Here is a 20,947-nt window from a genome sequence, read left to right as displayed (position 1 = left end):
TTCGCGCTGTCATTCCTCTTTATTTCATTTCCTTGAACATTTTTCATTAAAAATATAAACGCTTTTCTAAAATTAAACCCAAATGCCCGACCTCGGAAGCGCTCATCCCAAGGGGCTGAGCCATGCGGGCGGGGGCAGGAGCCGTCGCATCCTCCCGAGATGTCACGTGTGTCATCGGGAAGAACCCGCATCTCCCCTCACCTTGCCGCCCTCGCCCCTGCCACCCCATTTCCCCCCTTCGCCCCGCTCGGCCCCCTCTGCAATGCCGGCGCCGACCCCGCGCGGCTCCTCGCTCCGCATCGGGCAGCCGTTTGCTCGCAGAGGGTTAACGCTTTTCCAGAAGGCTCCGAGGGAGACGGACCAGGCGGCGGCTGTGGAAGAGAAAGGAGATGTTTGTCTGAGCTGGGCCCGAGAGCTGCGGCAGCCCCAGAGGTGGTGACGGGTGGGACTGGCAGCGTGTGCAAGCACAGGCGGCGGCAGCAGCCCCGCTTCGCCCCGCACGGGGGGGCAGAGGCCTCGGACCCCCCCTTTGCCTCCTTTAAAATGATGCAACCAGGATCCCTTCTTGCTTCTCCCCTAAGCTGTTTCATTCCTCTCCCTCATGGAAACAAAAGCCACAAGTTCGTGCTGCGAAGAGCAGCTTTTCCAAAGGGGAAGGGGCCCAATAAACCCAGCGGGGAGAGCCCAGCAGCCGCACAATAGCCGGTGCACGTCTGAGCGGGCGAGTGGCCTGATTTATAAAATAAACGCTGGTGCCCTCCTTCCAGCCCTGAGCAGGAAACAGCTGCGCTGGTGCTGTCAGCCCGACTGCCTCGGCCAGCCAGAGGGAGCGGCAGCCAAAGACAACAGAATTAAACCACAAAACTATCCCCTCTCCCCCCCACTCCCCGGACACGTTTCTTCCCAGAAATTAAAACCTGGTGGGATGAGGAGCGGCCGGCTCACCTGGACGGCGCTTCAATTGCAAGGCTGATGCTGAGCCGCATCTTCCCCAGCATCGTTCTAGAGCATGTAAATGATGTATGAGAGGATCACCAGGCCGATGATGGCAAAAAACATCAGGATGAAAATATCCAGCATGGTGGGTGAGGAGCCGGTGGGGCAGGGGGTGCCGGGCTCCCCGCAGCGTGGAAAGGGGATGCTCGGCAGAGAGCCGCCGCGCCGCTCGCCAGGCAGCCGCTGCGTCCTCCCCTCCCAGCCAGAGCACGGCTCGCTCTGCTCAGGATGGAGAGATGATGCCGGAGCTGACGGAGCCGCTTTCCACCAGGCGGAAAATAAAGGGATAAACAGAGGCGGTCAGATCGGGCTTCAGCCTTGCACGGGCGGAGGAGCGCTCGCTCAGCCCAGACCTGCGAGCGGGGCTCCCAGGAGGCACCGTCCGCCTGCGGGAGGGTCGCTTTGCCCCTGCTTCTTCCCCCACAAACTGCTGTCTGGTTTATGGGGGTGCTTACGGTGATGTGACCCTCTGTTTGCACCTGGGAAAGGGCCCACCCTATGGGGAAAGAAGCGCGAATGAACTTTGGCCATGAACTCTCACCTTTCAGAGCCTCGTGGTCCTGGGGTACCGCAGCACCCTTTGCTTTCAGCGTCACACCACCTGCCTCAGTACTGTTTAAAGCAATACAGATTTCAGCGAGCAGTAACAGCCATGGAGCATTTCTATTTTCATCTTTTTTGACTAGTGCTGTTGATGCAAATACCATCCTTCACCACACACCTTTAAGATTTTCTTTTCCCACTGCTGAACACTGTAGTTGCTGAAAATCCCACCCTGAGAGGCTGCAGCAGCCACGCTCAGCCGTCGCCAGCTGCTCTCAGAGCACAGGGGCTGGCTGGGGGTGGGAGGACCGAGCTGTCGTGCTGCTGTGTTCCTGGAGAAGTCGGGTGAGGCTGGGACCTGGTGCCCTTGCTACGCTGCCCACGCAAAGCTGACCGCTTCCCTGGGTGCGTTGGCTCCGGAGCAGCCACCAGCACACCCGAACCCAGCACACCCCACACCCACGCTGTAACTGGCGTTGGGCCTCTGACGGCAAGACCCTGAAGCCGGTCAGCAGGCAGGGAGGCATCGCCTGCACCTCCGCCCCGCTCTCTGCGAAGGTTTCTCCAACGTTGGTCACGGCTGAATTTCGAGGCTGATCTGCCGGGGCTCCGTGGTACGCGGCAGCTGCAGCACATCAGCTGGACACGCTGCAGCAGGGCTCCGAACGCTTCAAGGGATGCCGAGAGCAAGGGATGAGGCAAGAAGCTGCACCCCAGGCCGGCTCCCAGGGCTGCCGGCGTTCCCCACTCCCAGGGGAGCCAGGCAGAGGTGAGGACCCCAGTTCCAGCAGCCTCCCCCAGACCCGAGATCCCCACCCAAGGGAGCAGGAAAACAGCCAGAAACATGACCGCAATCAAACCCAGCACAATCGGCAGGTAAAAATTATACTTTTATTTTTAACTCGAGTAAACTGGGAAGAGAATCGGTTGGTTTGTTCCATTCGATGGTTCAGTTAAAAAGACCAATAGCGGTTTTTTATTGGTGGGTGCTCAACCCGACGGGAAGGAGTACACAAGGACAAACCCCAATCAAGCGACGGATCCGGAAGAAAACACGTTCTAAGCTCAGCACTGAGACGCAACTGGGAAGCTGGGATGGACGAGGTCTATTTTACATGTGATGAGAAACAATTTAGCTTTTAATTTTTTTTTTTACTATTTTATTTATTTATTTATTTTAAATACAGGTTTAGGTGCTTTTCAGCTATGAAAAAAGGCAAAAAAGTGCATAAGTCAAGAGAAAAGGCAGAAATCAAGCAGTAAGAGATTTGTTTCCCACAGCAGGGGAGAAGGAGCAGGGCATGGGAGAGGAGAATTAGGACAATGGTTTCAAGGTAGCATTAAAAAAATGTTTGTATACCAAAACGTAATTGCCTGTGTCGTTTGGTCCATTAAAAAACTGTTTATTCACATTGAGAGTCCCCCCTAGTCCCAGACAAGAACGTGATTAAGAAGAGGATTAGCAGGGAGACAGACTCCCCCCTGCCCAGCTGCCCCCTCTCCCCTGCTCTTGTGCTCGCTTGCTTTAGCACCAACTGGGATTCGATCCCATAAAGCCCATCCGGCTGCTTCTGGGGTCCCACTTTCACCCCAAGGTGATGACGGTGCCAGGAGTCCCCATCACTCCTCCCTTTCCCATTGCAACGGGCTGGGGAGCAAGCCAGGAGCAAAACACTCCCCTCTCCGCGGCTCACGTCCTCCTGGCGGGTCTCTGCCCTGCCACGAACCCCCTCGCCGCCAGCAGCCCCTGACTCCGGTCACTCCAACCCCGGCACCGTCCACAAACCAGCCCTGCAGCCCCACGTGCTTGGAGAAAGGCGACTGCAAGTGCGAGGCCGTGGGAGCTCTCCCCCTCCGTGAGACGGTCCCCAAGGATGTGTCCCCCAAGAGAGCCAAGGAATGTGTCAACTCAGCCGCTTTGGTCCCTAGATTCCCTCTTTTCCTTTGGGAGTAGCAAAGGTGGCAGCTTCCCCTCGGAAGCACCCTGGCCCTGCGGTGCAGCGCAGCCAAAACCCCAGACAGCTGGGCACGGGGACGGTCTCCTCCGGCTGCCCAGTCTCTTTGGTCCGGGCCGAGCCAGGGCTGCGAGCGGGCAGGGGGCAGTGGGAGCACCAGAGGCAGCACGAAGGCAGCACCGCTCCCCATGTCCAGCTTCTCTGAGCTGTGAGAAGAGCGTCCCACTCCTGCCCTCCCTGCACACACTTCCAGTTATACCTGCCCCTGTCCAGCTCCAGGACCTTCGGAGCCCAAAAGAGAAGGCGACAGGGATGTGCTTTGAGATTTTGGTCCATGATGTGATCCCAAGTCAGCGGTGGCCCCAAAAGCCACCACCGCTGGGGACCAACAAGAGGTGCAGGGTGGCTTGGGGTGCCAAACCCCAGTCTCTGCGACTCGAGACCAAGCTGCCGGAGGGGACAATCACCCAGGACGGTCCCCAGCGCAGTGCCAGAGGGGGAGGATCTTTCACACGTGGCTCAGAAGAGGCACAGGGATGGGTCTCTCCAGACCATCTACCCAGTGAGTGGAGGGCTCAGGAGGGTTCCAAAAGCCCAGCAGCAGCAAGAAAAAAAGCAGGAATATTCTGGGTGAATTTGAGGAGCAACCACTACTAAGAGAGGAAGAGGCTGCCCCGGCACGCGGGGCTCAGGGGACCCCCAGACCCCGGCCCAAAGAGAGAAAGCCAGGGCTGCAGGGGGGACGTGAGGTCTCGGTGTTGCAGTGCATCCCCCCAGCGCAGAGAACTGGGGATCCCGGCCCACCTCCAGCCCTCGAGTGGGAGCAACAGCTTCCAGCAAAGCAAGGCTGTGGCTGCTACTCCTTTACCTGCACCAGCACAGCCCTGGCTCAGCCCCAGAGGGATCGGGGAGGCAGAACAAGGCAGCCAGAGCCCAAGGCAGAAGCAAGAGCCGCTCCAGGGCTGTCCAGAGCAGCTGCTCTGAATCCCGAGGAGAAAGATTTTGTTTACATTTGAACTGCGAATGTTTTTCTGTTTTGATGACTGAAGGGAGCGAAGACTGAACGAAACGCTGCACAGAGGAGTCGGGAGAAGCAACGGGAGGAGCCAGGGTGGTGCTGGGTGGAGGCTGCCAGCCCAGCCCCTGGGACAAGCATCCCTCACCTCCTCCGCGCAGACATCGCTGCCCCACTGCCCGTCCCCACCGGAGCAGGGGGAATTTGGTCCTAACAGACGGTCTCCTCCTCCCTTTGCTAGGTTCCCGGTGACTCCGGCTGCTTTCCCCGGCCAGGAAATGCCGGAGTGCCCGGGAGGGCTAGAGAGGTGGGAGACGGAAGGAGAAGGAAAGCTGCGGCAATTTGGTCTCTCAAGCCCCCAACATCCCTTACAGACAGTCCCTCAGTCCCGACAGAGCTAGAACAAAGCTAAATTGGCAAGAGAAACTGGAGGCGGCTGCAGAAACACAGAGTAACCGAGATGTCAGGACACGGCTCTGGCGGGCGATGGCAGAGCACACGGGATAAGGGATGCTGGGGCAGAGAGAGAGACGCACACACACACACACACGGGCCGGCGCGGGCTGGGGGCTTGGCTGTCAGCCACGCACCCCGACCCCTCCCGCGGCTCAGATGGCCTCCACGTAGTTGGCGGGGAGCATGCCTGTGTCACCCGTGCGCTCCACCGTGCCGTACATCCATCCGTCATCGATCTGCTGCACGTTGATGATGGTGTCGCCATCCTGGAAGGAGACCTCGTCTTCATCAGCCGCGTTGTAATCGTAGACGGCGCGGAAACGCTTCTGTGGGGAGAGAGGGGTCAGCAGGCATGGACGCTTCCCGTGCCCTGCCCCAGATGGGCAGAGCTGCCATCCACGGGAGCATCCTGGGGCAAGGAGCCGCACCAAGCCCTGTGAAAGAGCCGTGCTGGATCCAGAAGGTTCTCACCGGGCACTGCACAGGGATGCTGGTGCCAGCTATAGCTGTGGCAAGCAGCAGCCAGGCACCCAGCATTACACCCACCAACCCCTTCAAAACAGCTCTTCCCCTGTGCAGGGGTGGGGAGCAAGTGCAGCAAACCCTAACCCTTGAGGGGTGGAAACCAGAGGCTGGTGTCGAGGTGGGCGCCGTGAGCCCTTGGGCTGTACTCACCCCCCCTCCAGAAGGAGCATTGCGCTGTGTGGAGGCTGGTGCCGCGGGCTCCTTGTAGCCATAGGACTGAGACGACGGCTGCTGCTGCTGGTAGCCTGGGGGGGGATGATGGGTCCATTAGCTGGAGCTGGTGCTGGGACATGGGGGACGCAGCAAAGCTCTTCACAAAGAAGAGCCGGCTGCTGCCCCAGCAAGCGCAGTGCCATGCGCTGTGGCAGGCTGCAATGCCCGCAGCCCCCCGCCTTACCTGGGTTGCTGGGTTGGACGTGATGAGATGGCTGATGCTGCTGCTCTGCGGGTCTCCGGTAGTTGGTGCTCTCCTGGGAGTTCCTGCGCTCCAGCTCAGCGCCCTCGCTGGGACTCGGGCCCATCCTGCTCCTCTCGAACTCTTCGTGATATTTAATCTACAGCGACAGGAGAGGAAGGAGAGGTCAGAGCACAGCTGGGACAGCTCTGTCAGCGCTGGCCACGAGGCTGAGCCCGGACCCCCAGCAATAGCAGCAGCTCCTGCAGCCCTTCAGCACCAGCAACGTCCTTCACCTCAGCCCAGGTGGTTCCTTTTTGCCACCGAGGACTCAGCATTAGCCATCTCACAGCCTCCCCAGCGGCTTCTTCCCCACCCATCTCCCCAGGGACTTGCTCAGAGCCGTTTGTGGCACAGAAAGGAGGAGGTTTAAGTGTCCTATGGGTGGGATATGCAATTTTTTCAGGCGTGGGTGAGATTCAAGACCAGGCTCCCAAGCCCGCAGGCTGCAGGAGTGCAGAGCAAAAGCACCTTTAGGAAGTTCCCCCTGCACGCAGTGAGCTTGGCGTGCAGCTCCCCGGAGCACGGCTGGGTACAGCAGGCGACATGGAAGCACCGCTCCAACATCTACCCCTGGATTTCTCTTTAACTGAAGCGCGAGGGCTTTGGGGTTTTTCATTGCAGGAGACTCAAAGCAGTTACCACCAAACACACCAGCTGCATCGGACTGAGCCTTTCCCCGCAGCCAGCACAGAGAGGGGGGCAGGAGGGAAGGGTTAACCCAACCGCCTGGGTGTAAAAATTAATAGCCACTTGTCTTAATGAATGCACTGCCATCGGAAAGCACCTGGAGCCCATTTGCCTGCTGGTTAAACAGTTATTTACTGAAGGGCACTAGAGCTGGCTCTCGGCACAAGCAGGAGGCAGAGCCTGGAGCAGAGCCACCCTCCTGGGAGGGAGAACACCCGGAGGGGAGCACCCTGCTCTCCACCGCTGCGGGGAGCCTGAGCAGGAACAGCCTCAGGACAGCATTTCCCGGCCATCAGAGGCTCGGCGCTTCGCACAACTCCATTGCCAGGAGGGTTTCCCCATGTGCAGGACCGTATCGGCACCTCCCACCAAGGGTGGTTTGGGGCACCTCTGTGCTGCGGAGGCATTCGCACCCCAGGGAGCACTGCCATGCTGGGCAGGCCCCTTTGCTGCCCGTGTGCCTGCCCAGCTGCACCCTCGGGAGCGAAACGCTGCCTGCTGAGCCAGGCTTTCTGCAGGGAGTGGGGCGGTTTCTGCATCTCTATTAAATGGGTCACTGCAACCCCAGGCTGGCAGCCAGATGCCCATGGGGAAGCTGCTGAAAACTGCTCCCGTGGCCAAGGGAAGGTGAATGGGGTCAAGCAGAGGGACACAGGCCGGTCTCATCTCTCTGCTGCGTTATTTAACACCCCCAAACCTCCACAGATTCTCTCAAAAGAGTGGTGCTTTCTGTAACAAAGACCACAGCCCTACTCTATGGCAGGGAAGCTGGGCTCATCTCCTGCCAGCTCAGACCCTGCTGAGAAGCTGCCCCAGGGAAAAATCTTCCAGCCAGGTCCATTTCCCAAGCAGGAGGCCTTCCCCAGCCCTCGCTGTCCTGGGGTTTGGTGTGCAGATAACATCCCGCAGCTCCCAGGGAGAGATCAGTACTTGCCAGAGGACTGCACAATGGCATCAGAAGAGGAGGGAATAAACAACCTCCTCCCGCCCTGCTGGGCATTCTCGTGTTTGTGTATGCGTGTGAGCTCCTGCGTGTGTGAGAGCTCCCACTGTGGCACAGGCACGGTCCTCCCTCTCCCTGCATTCCTGCAAGCCCAGACCCTCTTCCCCTGGACACCCCAGGGAAGCAAACAGCAGCTCCTAAGCCAGTGGCTTTGTCCCCAAGGTAGGGATGCTCAAGGATGGAAAAGCTCCGGGACAGGCTTTCACCATGTCTTGCCTCGGCTGCAGGGGCTCTGGCTCACGCCCCCACAGCACCCCAGAGCATGGGTTTTTCTCCCCGCAGCACTGCCCAGGGCTCAGCTGGCGAGACCAGCTCAGGGCACTGCAGAGCTCAGAGCTGGGAGAAGCTCGCAGAAGCCGCCTGCTGAGTTTTTTTGAAGCTGCCCAAGAGTTTTCTCATGCAAAGCTGTGCTCCGGGGGTGGGTTTGCTGGTCAGGGAGTAGCCAGTGTTTCACAACAGCTCCCGGACGTTCGATCAGGAACACGCACGACTTTCACTAGTGGCTAAAGGTTAATTAACTCCCTGCATTCTGCTGAAGGCAGAGGCTGCCGCGGGCTCCTGCGCCGCGACGCCTGGGAGCACAGGGTTGGGTTTGGGCCGGGGGCTGATATACCCCATGTTTGCCGCACCCAGTGCTGCAGCTATACGTGCAAGCGTGCATCCTCCTCCTTCACCATGGCAACAACACACAGACGTCCACGTCTGCCACGTACCGCACCACAGCACCCGGACACGGACAGAGGCTGCTGGGTGAAGCACAAGCTGCCAGGCCAGCTGCTGCTGAACTTGGGCATGGTTTTAATACAATTTTCAGAAACGGAAGAACCGGGCCTCTTGCAGGTACAGGACAGAGCTCCCCTTCCAGAAGGTCAAGGGAGGACAGAGGTGCTGCTGTGCACAGCCCCCAGGAACCCCTCCATCTCAGCACTGAGGCAGGAGGGAAGCTGTGCATGGCCAAGCAAGCTTGAGGAGCTCCCTGCAAGGCTGCTCTGCTGCAGCGGCCGCCGCGAGCTGTGCGCTGTAGGTAGGGAAGCAGATGACATGGCTTGTCCTACCCTTGGGGCTGGTGTCGGCAGGTGGTGGGACCCTGGGGACTGCATGCAGCCTCAGAACAAACCAACAGCAGCAGCAGCTGCAGCAAACACTCCCGACAGCCGGATGGCTGGAAAGGGCTTTGCAGGAGTCAGAGGAGGGGTCAAGGCAAGCGGAGCCTGGCAGAGGGACAGTCACAGCTGCAGAGGGACAGGAGGAAGAGGTGTGCCTTTGGCCAGGGCTTCCACAAACACAAACCAGAGAGCACAGGAGGGACTGGAGTCCCTCCGGGGTAGCAGCACGGGCCTGGCCCCAGCGAGCCCGGACCCCGCGGTACCACCCACGCTATGGTTTATGGTGACAACCAGGGACGGATGGGACTGCCCCTGGTCCACATCTGCCCCTGCCGAATGCCGCTCCCTGCTGCTCCCCTCCCTGCTTCTCACAATCAACATGGACTTGAGGACATCGGGAGAAGCAAAGGACTCAGATTCCCCTCTGGATCCGGCCGCAGCATCTGCCAGCACGGAGGAGCCAGGAGAGGTGCAAGAGCGTCACGAGCTGCCCGGGCAAACGGGCTGGAGAACTAACACTGCCAGGCTTTCAAGATGCTGCAGCCTCGCATGCTTGTTCGCAGCCGTCAGAGCACGGGGCCACTCGGGCAGAGCCCCCCCAGCCTCCTCCGGCGGGAGGAAGGTCACGGCAATATCACACGCAGAGATTAGAAGCTACTCACGTTGCTGATCTGATCCTGAGTCTTTTTGATTCTCTGCAGCTCTGGGGTGTCAGCCACCACACTGAAGCCCTTCCCCTTGTTCTTCTCAAACTCCTCCTTGTAGCGAATCTGGGAACAAGCAAGAAAAAAAATCAGATTTAGACCCATGTGCTTCATGAGATGCAACAGCTTTCTAACAGGGCCTCTGCCTTGCTTGGGAGACCCCCCGATGTATCCGATAATAACAAAATGGGGCGTTGCCAAGAGCTGAAACACACAAACAGCTTCCTATGCATCTGCTGATCTTGTTTCTCTTTCAGCAGGGGTAACTCGGATTTACTTTGAGTTTCCTGTGGGCTACCAGTGTCCCCAAGTCACGTAGCACGCAGCAGCTGACCCGTGGCAAGCTGCCTGCTTGAGAGCCCCAAGGAGTTTATGAGCTACACCCATAGGAGAGCGTTTCCATGGCAGGGGACGTTTAGCCACCTCTGGGAAGGAGTACACCCTGGAAGACCATAACGAAACCAGAGCGTGGCGGGCGGAGGCTGGCAAAACACAAGTATCCTCATTTCTGTTTGCCAGACACTGACATCAGCATCCCTTCCCATCACACCCAGGAGCTGAAAAGTCCCGTTTTCTTTGCTTTTTCTTTTTTCTTTTTTTTTTTTTCCCCTTTCTTCTTTAGAACTGGGGTTTCCAGCTCTCCCAGGAGGGAGCTAACACAGCCCACAGCCACAGCCCAGATGTGCTCCCCAGCCCTCGGCAGCCTCGGCTCTGGGGGTTGCTGGTCCCGGTCCCAGCTGGCCCCGCTCTGCGCAGGACCGCTGCTCCCACCCAAGTGACCCAGAAACAGCTTCTGCAAAAGCCGAAGCCCAACCGCTGACTTGATGGCTCCAACAGGGAAGGAAACTGTGCCCAGCTGCCTGGCCCACCCCGACACAGCGGCTTTGCTGACTTTCAGATCTGAGCAGCCAGAAAGACACCCCATTTTCATGAGGTGGGGAAGCAGATGTGCAGAGAGATACCCTGACCTCCTCCACCCTCTCGGCAAGGATCTGGCCCTACACCGATGGCGGTCAGGAGCTGCCTCTGCCTGTTTGGGGAGGAAAGAGCTTCAAGGGGCTTGGTCATGTCCTGGTGCAGCTTACAAACATGCAGCCAAAGCTGCCCTGCCCAGGAATTCACCTCCCCAGAGCTTGCCTTATGCGCTGTGGACAGTTTTATGCTGTCACTAAAATGAAAAGGTCACCCCTGACTCTCACGCAAGCAGATTAAACCTCTGGGCCCCGTGCAAGCGGCACGGACAGAGGCAGCAGCCTGGCTCTGTGTGTGCAAGGTGGGGCCGATGCTCACCCCCTCCGGCTGGTGGGAGGCTGCGGGCAGAGGTGCCGGCGGTGGGAGACACTGAGCAGGATGGGAGAGCAGCCAATGCATCGCTCCCCAAGTGGGGAAACGCTCACCCAAGCACAGGGGCCAGACACCAGCATGTCTGGCCAGCACAGGCAGCTTCCCGTAACCCTTCCCGTCCTGCAGCCGGACGGCAGCCTGCCAGACGGACCGTCGGGAAGCTGGGCTGGCCCCACAAAGAAAGAGCTTGCAGGACGAGGGCCGTGCTTGCAAATCAGTGCCGCACTCACGTGCCGTGCCAAGATAAAGCTCGGAGAACCAGCAGCGTGGCGGGGGAGGCAGGATAACGCTGATTTCTCCCCAACACACACTCCTACAGAGACACTCCTTCAGACCTCACATATTTGCCTCCCATCCAGACGGCGCGTCCAGCTGGGCCTGGAAACACCTTTCAGGAAAGGCTGCCAAACATTTTATAATATCTTCTGGAGAAGCCAAGACACACCTCTGCTGCCATCTGGGCTCTCCCATGGCCTTGCCTGGCTCCAGCGCAGGACCTGGCAGGGGCAGCAGCATCTGGGCCACACTGGTATGCCCAGGTGAGACCCCTCCAGCGCTGGAGCCAGCCAGGGCTGCAGGCATGCAGCAGACCATGGAGCAGGTCCTGCCCCCAATTTGGTCCAGAATGACACGGGAAATAAGAGATTTCCAGGGGAAAATGAGACACACCGTTTCCAGTTTGCACAGGGGATGCAGGCTCAGGCCAGCTCTGTGCATCCCACCCCTCAGCCGGCCCTGCCAGGAGGCCGTGCTGGCTCAGGGGCCACGGTGCCCACAGCTCAGAGGGATTTGCCTGGAGCCAGAGGGGATGCCAGACACCAGCTCTGCAACGGGCGCCGGCAGGGGCTCACCGCTGGCTGCGTGGGTTAGTGGCGCAGAGAACCCAGAGCTCGGTGCTCTGCTTGCAAACACATCATCTCCTTTTCCTATCCTGCAAGCCAGGAGAGATGCAAGCTCTGAAAGCCTGTCAGAGCCCCTACCCCTTCTTCACAGCCATGGGGTGGAGGGTGGCAGCACAGAAACTCTTGGATACATGGTTTGATCTATGAGTCATGTTAGATTTCAACCTCTACTGTGACATTAGAAAGCAGAGGCTTAATGAACCAGGCTGCAGAGTCTACCCTGGGAGGATATTAAATCAACCAAGAAGCCAAAGGACATCAGAAGAACACGAAAGACCAATTTCAAGGCAGAAGTCTCCTTTTGCTTGAAGCAATAAGAGGGAGAGGAAAAAAAAAAACCAAACTTTTGCTAGCTCAGTTAAAGAATGTATCTTGAACATCACCCATTCGGAAGGGGGAGCCTCGAGGTGTTAACCATCGGGTACAAGGAACCAAATATGAACAGAGCTGCAACACAAAACCTATGACACACACCCAGACAGGGGATCAGGAGGGGGTGAGTCAGCCCCACGAGCTGCCCTGCAAAGCACCAGCCCCAGTTTGCTCAGCTGCAGCAACAGGCTGTGTTCGCCCTTTATCTGCTCTGCTGTCAATAAAGGCTGTTCTCCTTCAGAGCTCCACAGCCTGGGCACGGGACGCTGGCCCCACCACTGTGCTTGCAGGAAGAGGGTTTATCCCGCAGCCTCCTGCTCAGCCAGCCCCAGGGAACAGGCTCCAGCACCGGCTGCAAATGCACCACTGGATGAGCTCTGAAGAAATCCAAGCAAGAAAGACAGAGTCACCAAGTGAGGAGCTAATCACAAGGCTAAGCAGTTCCTTTGATAAGTTCCACATTTTTACCCTCCTAACTCCCACCCCGTCTCCATCATCCTTGTTTTTTCACACCTCTAACTTTCAGGATACGGGAACTTGGCCCTAAAAATCAGCTGTACAGCGATGCCTGACTGCAGGGGGGACCCCAATCCAGGAGTCATGGGGGAAGATGCTGCTACCTGGGGGCAGGTCTAACCTGAAACCCGTGTCCGAGGCTGGGGCTCCCAGCTAGCTGGGGTTCCTGCACCCCAGCATGCCTGGCCACGGAAATCGGAGCCCAACATGAGCGTCGGAGAGATGCTGGGAGGAAGCAAGGGAGGCGACCAGGCAGACACTGTCCCCATGCTCAGCACAGGGCAGTTGCAATTTAACAGGATCCACGGCCCTTCCTGGCTTTGGCACAGGAGCAGCCGCATCCCAGGAGGCTGCGGCCATCACCAGGGCTGAGCGAGGAGGCCGGAAAGGAGGGAGGAAGCATTCAGACAAGGCGCTTTTCAGCTTCTCCCTGCCCTTATATGGGCACCGGGTTGTGCAGGCAGGAGTCTGGCAGGCAGCGCTGGGTGGGGAGCGGTGACCTGCGACCCCCCGCACTGGAGGAGTCCCACTTGCGGCACAGGCTGCCCTTGGAGAGCCATGAATCCTTGCTCCAGCCACGCTCCCGGCATCCTGCTCCCTTGGAAACTCGAGTGCAGGTGACCCTGGGTGATAAGAAGGGACAGAAATGCACGGTTCGGTACATCCCGCCGCGCGTTCACAGGGCACGTGAGCGCTGCTGGGAACCAGCTCAGCGCCGTGCAAGGGGCTGCAGGGAGCCGCCACTCCTGCCACAGCTGCCAACCCACATTCCCGCTCCCATCGCTCTGGCTCGTAGCTGCCTTTCATCCACACGCTGCATTAAAGAGCAGAGTGATGCAGACAGCGCCCTATCCACACCTCAGCCCGTAACTGTCATAATGAAATGGGATCCACAATTAGTTTCCCCAAAGGAATTGTGCCCTCCATGATAAGGACAGCAATAACTCATGCATTACCCAAAGGGAGCTGGAGAACGGCTCTTCACACATTCCAGCCCCTCGCAGGTCTCAGCTCAAGCACATTAAACCCTGCTTGCGGCCACATCCTCAGCGCCGCTGGCAGCAGCTCCCCGAGGGGACGGGGGCTGCAGAAGGGACAGGAGGCAGGTACCTGCCTCCCACGCCACAGGAGCCTCCACCCTCCGGCAGGAAGGGCTGTGCCCCAAAAAATATCCATTTTCAGAGTTCGAAAGAAGAGCCACAGGATGGGAACCTGCAATTTTCTTGCCGCACGTGGGCTGTAAGGGAAGGCTGCAGGTGTCAGAGCTGTCACTTTGGAGACTCATTTAGCCCTACAAGGCACCATTATCCAGCGCCTACCAGTGACCGGGAGAGAAGACGCCCTCTCAGCAGACACAAATAGCAGAGGTATCGGGAACGACATGAAACCGCTCCGGCTCGGCACGCAGCTGCCCCATCCCCACCCTCTGCTGAACAACTGGCTTTTCCAGCCACACCAGGGTGGACACGGAGAGTATTTTTAGCAGGAAGAAACATAGGATCAGCCTCCTCAGGGTCATCCATGAGGACAGCAGCTCTCCAGCCCCACAGGGGCTCTGCTTCAAATCAACAAGCAAAAATGCTGAGGAGCACCACTCCCATCACCAGGGAACGACCCTTCCCCACTTCGAAATCCCTGGCCCTCCTTGCAGAGGACACAGATCCAGCAGTTGTTCTCCTGCAGCTCCCAGCTCTTCCCAGCCACAGCTTCTCCGGAGGGACACGCGCTTGGGGAAGCCTCACACTGAGGACCAAAGGCTTGCCCACAGCTGAGTTAGGCTGGAAAAGCAGGCTTGAAGGCAAGATGCAACCGCTCACATAACCCTGATCTTGCTCCACAAGAGATTTTACTACTTGACCCATGTATAGAGCTCTGCCTGTCCCCGCAGCGCCAGCCAGGAGGCACTTTTTAGGTGGCACCTGAACTGGCAAACTGTAGTGCGGAGCCCTTCTCCACAAGCCTTCCCTGTCTCAGCTAACAGCTCCGGTTCACCCAGTTAATTTGCAAGACTGCAAACCCTTCTGCCTGCTCTGGAAGGGCTGAAGTGACCTATTCCTGTCCCCAGGCGTTTGTTCAGCTCCTGCAATTAGTAAGAAGGGATTGTCAATAAGCCAGAGCAGCTGCTAGTGTTTCAGCTGGAGTCCTTCAAGAAATGCAAGTGTTTGGCACTTGGAAAATAGGAGACTCCCTTTGTAGGCAGAACAAAGGCAGAGAGGAATTAAGATCTTATCTGAAGTGTGTTTGGGATCTATCCTCTCCAGGGCTCTGGGCACTTCAGCCTGGCAGTTTCCACCTGGTTCAGCTGTGCCACCTCCCTCCCACCACTCCTGCATCCCTCCACAGACCCTCTTGCAGGGGCTCTGCCAGCACCTGAACAGCCAGCACCCCCCAGCAGCCTCTTCTCCCCCCCACTCAGAGAAGTCCTACTTTGCAGCTTGTCCTGGTGCGAAACCAGCACTGAAAAGGTGAGCTGCTGGTGCCTGGCAGACTGGAAGACCCTGCCTGCACCCCAGCCCCTCTTCTGACACGTTCACATGCAACCAAGAGGCTCTTACAGCTCTGTGCTATCCCAGCTCCAGCCCCCAAGGTCCAGAAGACCACCAGGAGCTGGGCACAGCTGCTTGCATCCCAGGGATGGAGGTCCTGCTGGCGTTTGAGCTGTGGTGACCAACTTCTGGAGGTGCAGGCTCGAAAGAATAAAGGCACCCCATCCCCTGCAAGGCAGCTGGCTTCGCCTCCAGCCACCTCCCGCACACCGCCAAGGAGCTGAAAGTCCCAACCAGCTACAGAAAAGCCCAGGCAGCAGAGCACACTCCCTCCCCAGGGTCTCCTTTAATAAGCAACAACTAATGAAGAGCCTGAATTCATTGTAAGAACAGTGCTGGAGACTCCAGACCGCTCGGTACAGCATTATCTCAATTGTTACCATGGAAAAGCAACTGTGTCCCCTTAACGGCTCCACGAAGCACAAAGCCAGCCCCAGGCTGAGCTCTAGCTCTAAGCTTGAGCCAAGCTGTGCTTGTGCAAGCCAGAGAGCTGTTGGGCAACACGCTCTAAGGAAGAGACCTTACAACAGGCGAGGTTTCAAAACTCGATGCTGGCTGCACGGGCACCGCCAGCTCTATCTGCTAACAGGTGAGGGTCCTGACCTTCCCCCTCCTCCTGGAAGCATCTGCTTTTCAGCTCCTGGCACTCTCAGGCTAACGGGAAAGAGAAGGAAGGGAGGTCACAGCATCCTTCACAGCACGGCAGGGAGAGGAGAGGAGCGCGCTGATCCCAAGAAGTGACTGCTCACCCTGAAAACACGACAGCAAACCCTGAGCTGCCCTCCCTCTGCCCAGCACCGACACCGCTACAGTGCCGAGCTGCGCCAAGGCGCCTTGCTGACAGCACTCCGGGCAGTCTTTTTGCCCCTTTTCAAAGGGAAAAAGAAATTAAATAGATTCCCAGGAGAGTTGCCACATCCTGTGTTCTCCTGCAAGACGCTGACTCAAGCCAAAATTGCCGCTGGATGCATTTTCTCCCAGCGCAGCGTACTCTGAGCACACGCCCGCAGTTCTGCAGCATCCAAGCTCACGGCAATGGTTCAGGGCATCGTCTCAAGGCACTTCAACGCAGCCTCTCAGCAGAGCAAAGTCCCACGAAGGAGGGCCACCCACCAAAGCTGCCCGTTTCTCTGTTAACCTCGCCCTTCCAGCTGATTCTCTGCAAAATTGATGCTCGCAATTCTGTTCTCAGTGTTTTGGGGTAAGAGAAGGAAACCAGGGACCAAGAGCCAAGCAGCTCCCACTGCATCGTCAGGGGATACCTGTGCGAGAGCCCAGCCCACAGCCGCGCATCAAGGCTGGGGACTTTTGCTGATCCAGGTACACCTTCAGGGTATAAAACAGGACATGTCTGGACAACACCCTTCTCAAACAGGCTCTTCTCTTCCCACTAGAGAAAGAAATCCTTATCTGTGCCAGTCGTTATCCCTTCTATCTGTTTATTTCTGCTTGCCAGAGATTTCAAGCCCTACAAGATTCAGGTTTACCTGAAACACTTGCCTAGAGAGTCAAGGCCTGTCCGGCTGCGGCTGCTTGCCATTTCACCCGATTATGCTGCTGGATGGCAGCAGGGAAAAGAAACTGGTGCAAGAGCGTGGCGGACCATCTGCTGGACCCTTCCCACCTCCGGGAGGTCACAGCAGGCGCGGATGAAGAGAAGAGCAGACAGAGCTGAGGTGGGTGAGACCTGAGAAGAGGGACCCGCAACCCCAAACCCGCCTCTCCCTCCTTTGTGCAAGGGCGTAGGAAAGCACCGGGGCACTCGGGAGAACTTGGGGCGACGGGGCAAAGCACAGCGGCTCCCTGCGAGGCGAGGCTCGCGTGCTCACCTGGCTCTGAAGCTCGCTCTGCTGCTTTAGGCGCAGGTTCTCGGGAGTGTCTGCCACCATGGTGAAGGACTGCTTCGGGTAGTGTCTGGGGAGAGAAGGGAGATCGTCAGTCACTGCGTTCCTACGGGCCACGACCACGCTCGCTGCCCTCTCCCATCCAACCCATGACCAGCAGCCCCCTGGAGGTACCAGGGGGTCCAGGCACCGCGGGCCGGCCCCGGAGCACGGCGGTGAGCGGCGGCCGCGGCGCAACCAGGGCTGCGTCACATCAACGTGCAGGTTTAGCGGTAGCCATTTGGGATGATGGTGTTTCTCACTGCGCACGCCCACCCGCGCCTGACACCCTCCCCAGCAGACATTTCTCACTGGCTTCTCTCCCAGTCTCAATATATTAACTTCAGTTTTATCAAAAAAGGGGAAGGAGAGGATTTTTCCCCAGGGGACAAAGCCATTCAAGGTTTATGCCTGATTTCTGAAGACACCTTAACACATCTTCAGTTTTTCATTAAGCAGTCCTCAGGGTGACATTACTCCAAGTAAAAGCTGCTAATGCTCTGCTTTACGACCGAGCCCGGATCACTGTTCCAGCTGTGAAGGGTCAGAAGGAAGCAGGGTAGTTCTACTCGCTCATTTTACTGAGGTCTCAGCCACACAAGCCTCACGTCACGGTTTCCTTGTCCTGCAGAACATCACGACCCTGACACAGACCATATCGGCGTAACCGCGGCCGTCTTGGGGCAGAGGCTGCGCTGTTTATGTGCGCCAGTTCAACATGTTTAGTGAATCCTTAGGACCCGCCTGCAAGGGGAGCCTAAAGCAGGAGACCTGTCGTGGTCTGGCTACAAGCCAGCAGCTCTTGTTCTGAAGTGCCGTATAGCAGTTTCTGAAAGCCTTTGCTGTAGACAATATGAATTAACAGTTAGAAGAACTCAGGTAAATACTTAATCCTAAAGCTGGAGGCTGCCACAAGCCTCGTCCAAGCAGACGGGTGAACCTCACGTGGCCGTTCCCACCTCCAGGAGACGCGGAAAACAGCAAGAGGCGAACCGCTGCCATAACAGGAGGTTCAGTGTGCAAACACCTCCAGCTGGGCTTCACCAGGCCCCGATGGCAGCTATTGCTAGTCCTTCGTGCCACTAAGCAGCGGCAGGGTCAGTCCCGACACCTCGGTGCTTTACCGCTCAGGTCCCGGTGCTGGTCCTTCACCTGGGGTCAGCGACGTCCCGCACCAGAGGCCGCTCTCGCCCCGGGCCAGATGCGGTCCTGGCAGCCAGCCTCGCCCTGTCTGGAGGACTATACCAGTGGTGCAGGGGAAACTGTTTGCAAAAGGAATGTTTCCAGACTGCTCAGCACTGGCCGCTGTGCACGGAGGGCTTTGCCTTCACAACACCCCCCAGGAAATGCCCAGAGAGGAAATCTGATGCTGAACAGATGGTAACTGCTCTCATGGGATGGCAAAGAAACCAGAGATCCCACGGCAGCACTTCAGGTTTATACTGCAGATAGAGAGCAAGGATGGGAAAACTGCCTTTTGAAAGGTCAGAGGTTTCTCTTCCACAAGAATTAAAGCAAGACTCCCAAATTCAACAGCAGAAAGATTGCAGGATTTTAGGAAAGTTCCTGCCTAGCACAGGAGGGCAGGTGGGAGGCACAGCGACAGCACCACCCTGCTTCACGCTGAACACGCGTGGCATCCGGGCAGCCCCGCAGCACGTCATGCTGCAGCTCCATTTCACTTTCGAATACATGCAAGAGCCTGGATAAATATTCTTGCGGAGCCAGACAGTCCCCGACTGTCCTCTCACTGTAGTGGCTCTTGAAGACGACGAGCGGGGCTAAGCAGTCCACTGCAAACCGGCTGCAGCTCCTCGCAGAGGATGGCTGGGAGGTCTCACTCTTGGGGATCTGCAGGCTTTGAGCACAACGCTGACCCCAGGTTCAGGGCTACAACTCAGACTGTGCAGCCTCCAGTTCCCACGTCTCCATCCACGTAGCCCAACCGGTGGCTGAACCAAGCTCTTACCCGAGGGCTCCGGGGTGGCTGCAGCTCCTGTCCCTTCCCAGACCACATGAAACGGGTCTCAAGGAGCCCCAGGGCTATGCTTTGGAAGCTTGTATGCGCCAGCATTAGCAATTATCTATTTACAGAACCGGCATTAGCACCTCTGCCCAAGGCTAATTGAAGTGTGGTCAGACGAGGGTAAATGAGCAGAAAGCCAGCTGCCTGCGGAGGAGCCTGGTCAAGAGCTGCTGCTTTAGAGAAGCACTGCTGGAGCAGGACAGCAACAGATAGACAACCACAGACCTGCAAGAGGAGCATGTACCTCAGTAAAGCAGCAATGCAGGAAACTCAAGAATAAAAATAGCTGCCTCAGCCCCGCTGAAAAAATAAAGAGAACCCCCCCCCACACACAGAGAAACCAAACAATGCAGATGTGGTTCGCAGAAAGGGGAAAAGACAACTCAGCAAGCAGCAGCTCGCTGCGTGCTTCCCTCCCCAGCCCTGCAGTGCTCAGCATGGCAGGGGAACCTCCCCACCCCGGCCCCCCAAAAACCCCACCACCTCCCTGCTCCAGGTCTCGCCCTGCTGGACATCACCTGCTGCCACAGCCCCTCACCACCACCATCCCAGCTGCCTAGTGCTTTACGGGAGGTGGGAGGCAACACCAGGGTCCCAGGAGGATGTGAAACACGCTGCCCGTCAGAAAGCAGCCGTCCCGTGAGCATCTGATGGGCACGGGCCGTCAGACCCCAGCCAGCCCTCATCTTTCACCAGCACACAGCGGAGCAGAGAGGGGACAGCCGTACCCACACCAGAAAAGCCTAAATTAACCCTCCGCAGCCCCCCCAAACATCCAGCAATAAGATCAAAAAGGACAAGAATCAGTTTTAGACAAACAACAGATCACCAACTGCTCGAAGGATATAGTTTAATCTCTGTTTAGACTAATCTGATTAGAGAGGATATAATACTGTGTGTTCAGGCTGCCTTCCCCACTACCTTTGGGCACTGGTATGTCAAGGCTTCACGCTGGGGTACAATATCAAGGCAGATATTTCACCAAGCTACTGCCTGCTGTTTGCTGCAGAGAAATTCCTGTGTTAAGACTCCAGTAATGCTAAAATCTGATTCTCCAGGAGGGTCCTGTGCTCACCGGGAACAACGGACACCAGGTGGACACCACACCACAGAGCTGGGCATGGGTTTGCCATTCATTTAAGCGCTCTGGGCATTTTTGGCCACAGTTCCCAGTCTCGAGACAGCCAGTGCCACTGGAGCGTGGGTGCCTGGGTGGGTGCTATCCTGACCCACCTCCCCACCAGGCACTTCAGCAGCAGCCGAGCCTTTGCCGTGGAGCTGCACCCAGCCAGTGACGCTTTAGAAGCAGCAACACAGTGTAAGACACCTTGGGCCCAAATCCACACCAGCTGCTGTCTGCTGCCAGCAGAGATGAACAGCCTGGGGGCCGGCTGGGGAGGGGTCGGTCTAAACGACATTGGCCTGGGTTGGCCTCTGGTTAGCACAGATTGCTCCTGTAACGCTGCTGCAATCACACTATTGCTGGGTTAACCGCATTCGTACGTTGAAGGGATGACAAAAGGGGCCGCTTCCCTCAATGTTATCAGAGGTGACAAACCCCTTTCTCCGTAGCCCATAAGCTTCGGTGGCCAAGGCAGCACACATCAAAGGAGGCTGCATTTAACAGCCCTTGCTCAAGGGGTGCTGCACCTCGACCACTTGAGGGGGCGGCTCCTTTCCCCTTCCTCCCCAAAGGGGCGGCACGTATTACAGCTACGGGCCCAGGTATCTGCTGGGCAGAGCCCGGAGCAAGCACCACCAGCGGGAGGTGGGCACTCTGCTGCCCAAACCCAGGTGCATTAGGCAGCTGCTGGGGGAGCCGAGGCTCAATTCACACTAGTGCTAATCCAGTAAGTGCACTACCTCGGCTTCCAGGGGCACGAGAAGACAGTCCTGAGACTTGTCTCTTGT

General features: G+C 57.7%; 1 protein-coding gene and 1 long non-coding RNA gene across 2 annotated transcripts in view; both read right to left on the bottom strand.

The window, feature by feature from the left end:
- Nucleotides 1–1,267, bottom strand: LOC142068047 (uncharacterized). The gene is made up of 2 exons (XR_012664202.1): nt 946–1,267; nt 1–371 (listed from the first exon to the last, which is right to left on the bottom strand). It is a non-coding gene; the product is annotated as an uncharacterized LOC142068047 (long non-coding RNA).
- Nucleotides 1,268–2,410: 1,143 nt separating this feature from the next.
- LASP1 (LIM and SH3 protein 1) overlaps nt 2,411–20,947 on the bottom strand; it is a 34,342-nt gene continuing 15,805 nt past the window's right edge. The window contains exons 3-7 of the mRNA XM_075117239.1: nt 16,957–17,041; nt 9,406–9,513; nt 5,888–6,044; nt 5,641–5,735; nt 2,411–5,291 (exon numbers count right to left, since the gene is read on the bottom strand). Of these exons, the coding sequence (XP_074973340.1) occupies nt 5,118–5,291; nt 5,641–5,735; nt 5,888–6,044; nt 9,406–9,513; nt 16,957–17,041 (619 nt within the window). The 3' untranslated portion in view covers nt 2,411–5,117. The remainder of the gene's footprint in view (nt 5,292–5,640; nt 5,736–5,887; nt 6,045–9,405; nt 9,514–16,956; nt 17,042–20,947) is intronic.

Source organism: Phalacrocorax aristotelis, chromosome 23, assembly GCF_949628215.1.
Source record: "Phalacrocorax aristotelis chromosome 23, bGulAri2.1, whole genome shotgun sequence".
NCBI classification, from domain to species: domain Eukaryota; kingdom Metazoa; phylum Chordata; class Aves; order Suliformes; family Phalacrocoracidae; genus Phalacrocorax; species Phalacrocorax aristotelis.
The sequence above is the reverse complement of the archived record's forward strand: the minus strand, read 5'-3'. Positions and strand labels throughout refer to the sequence as shown.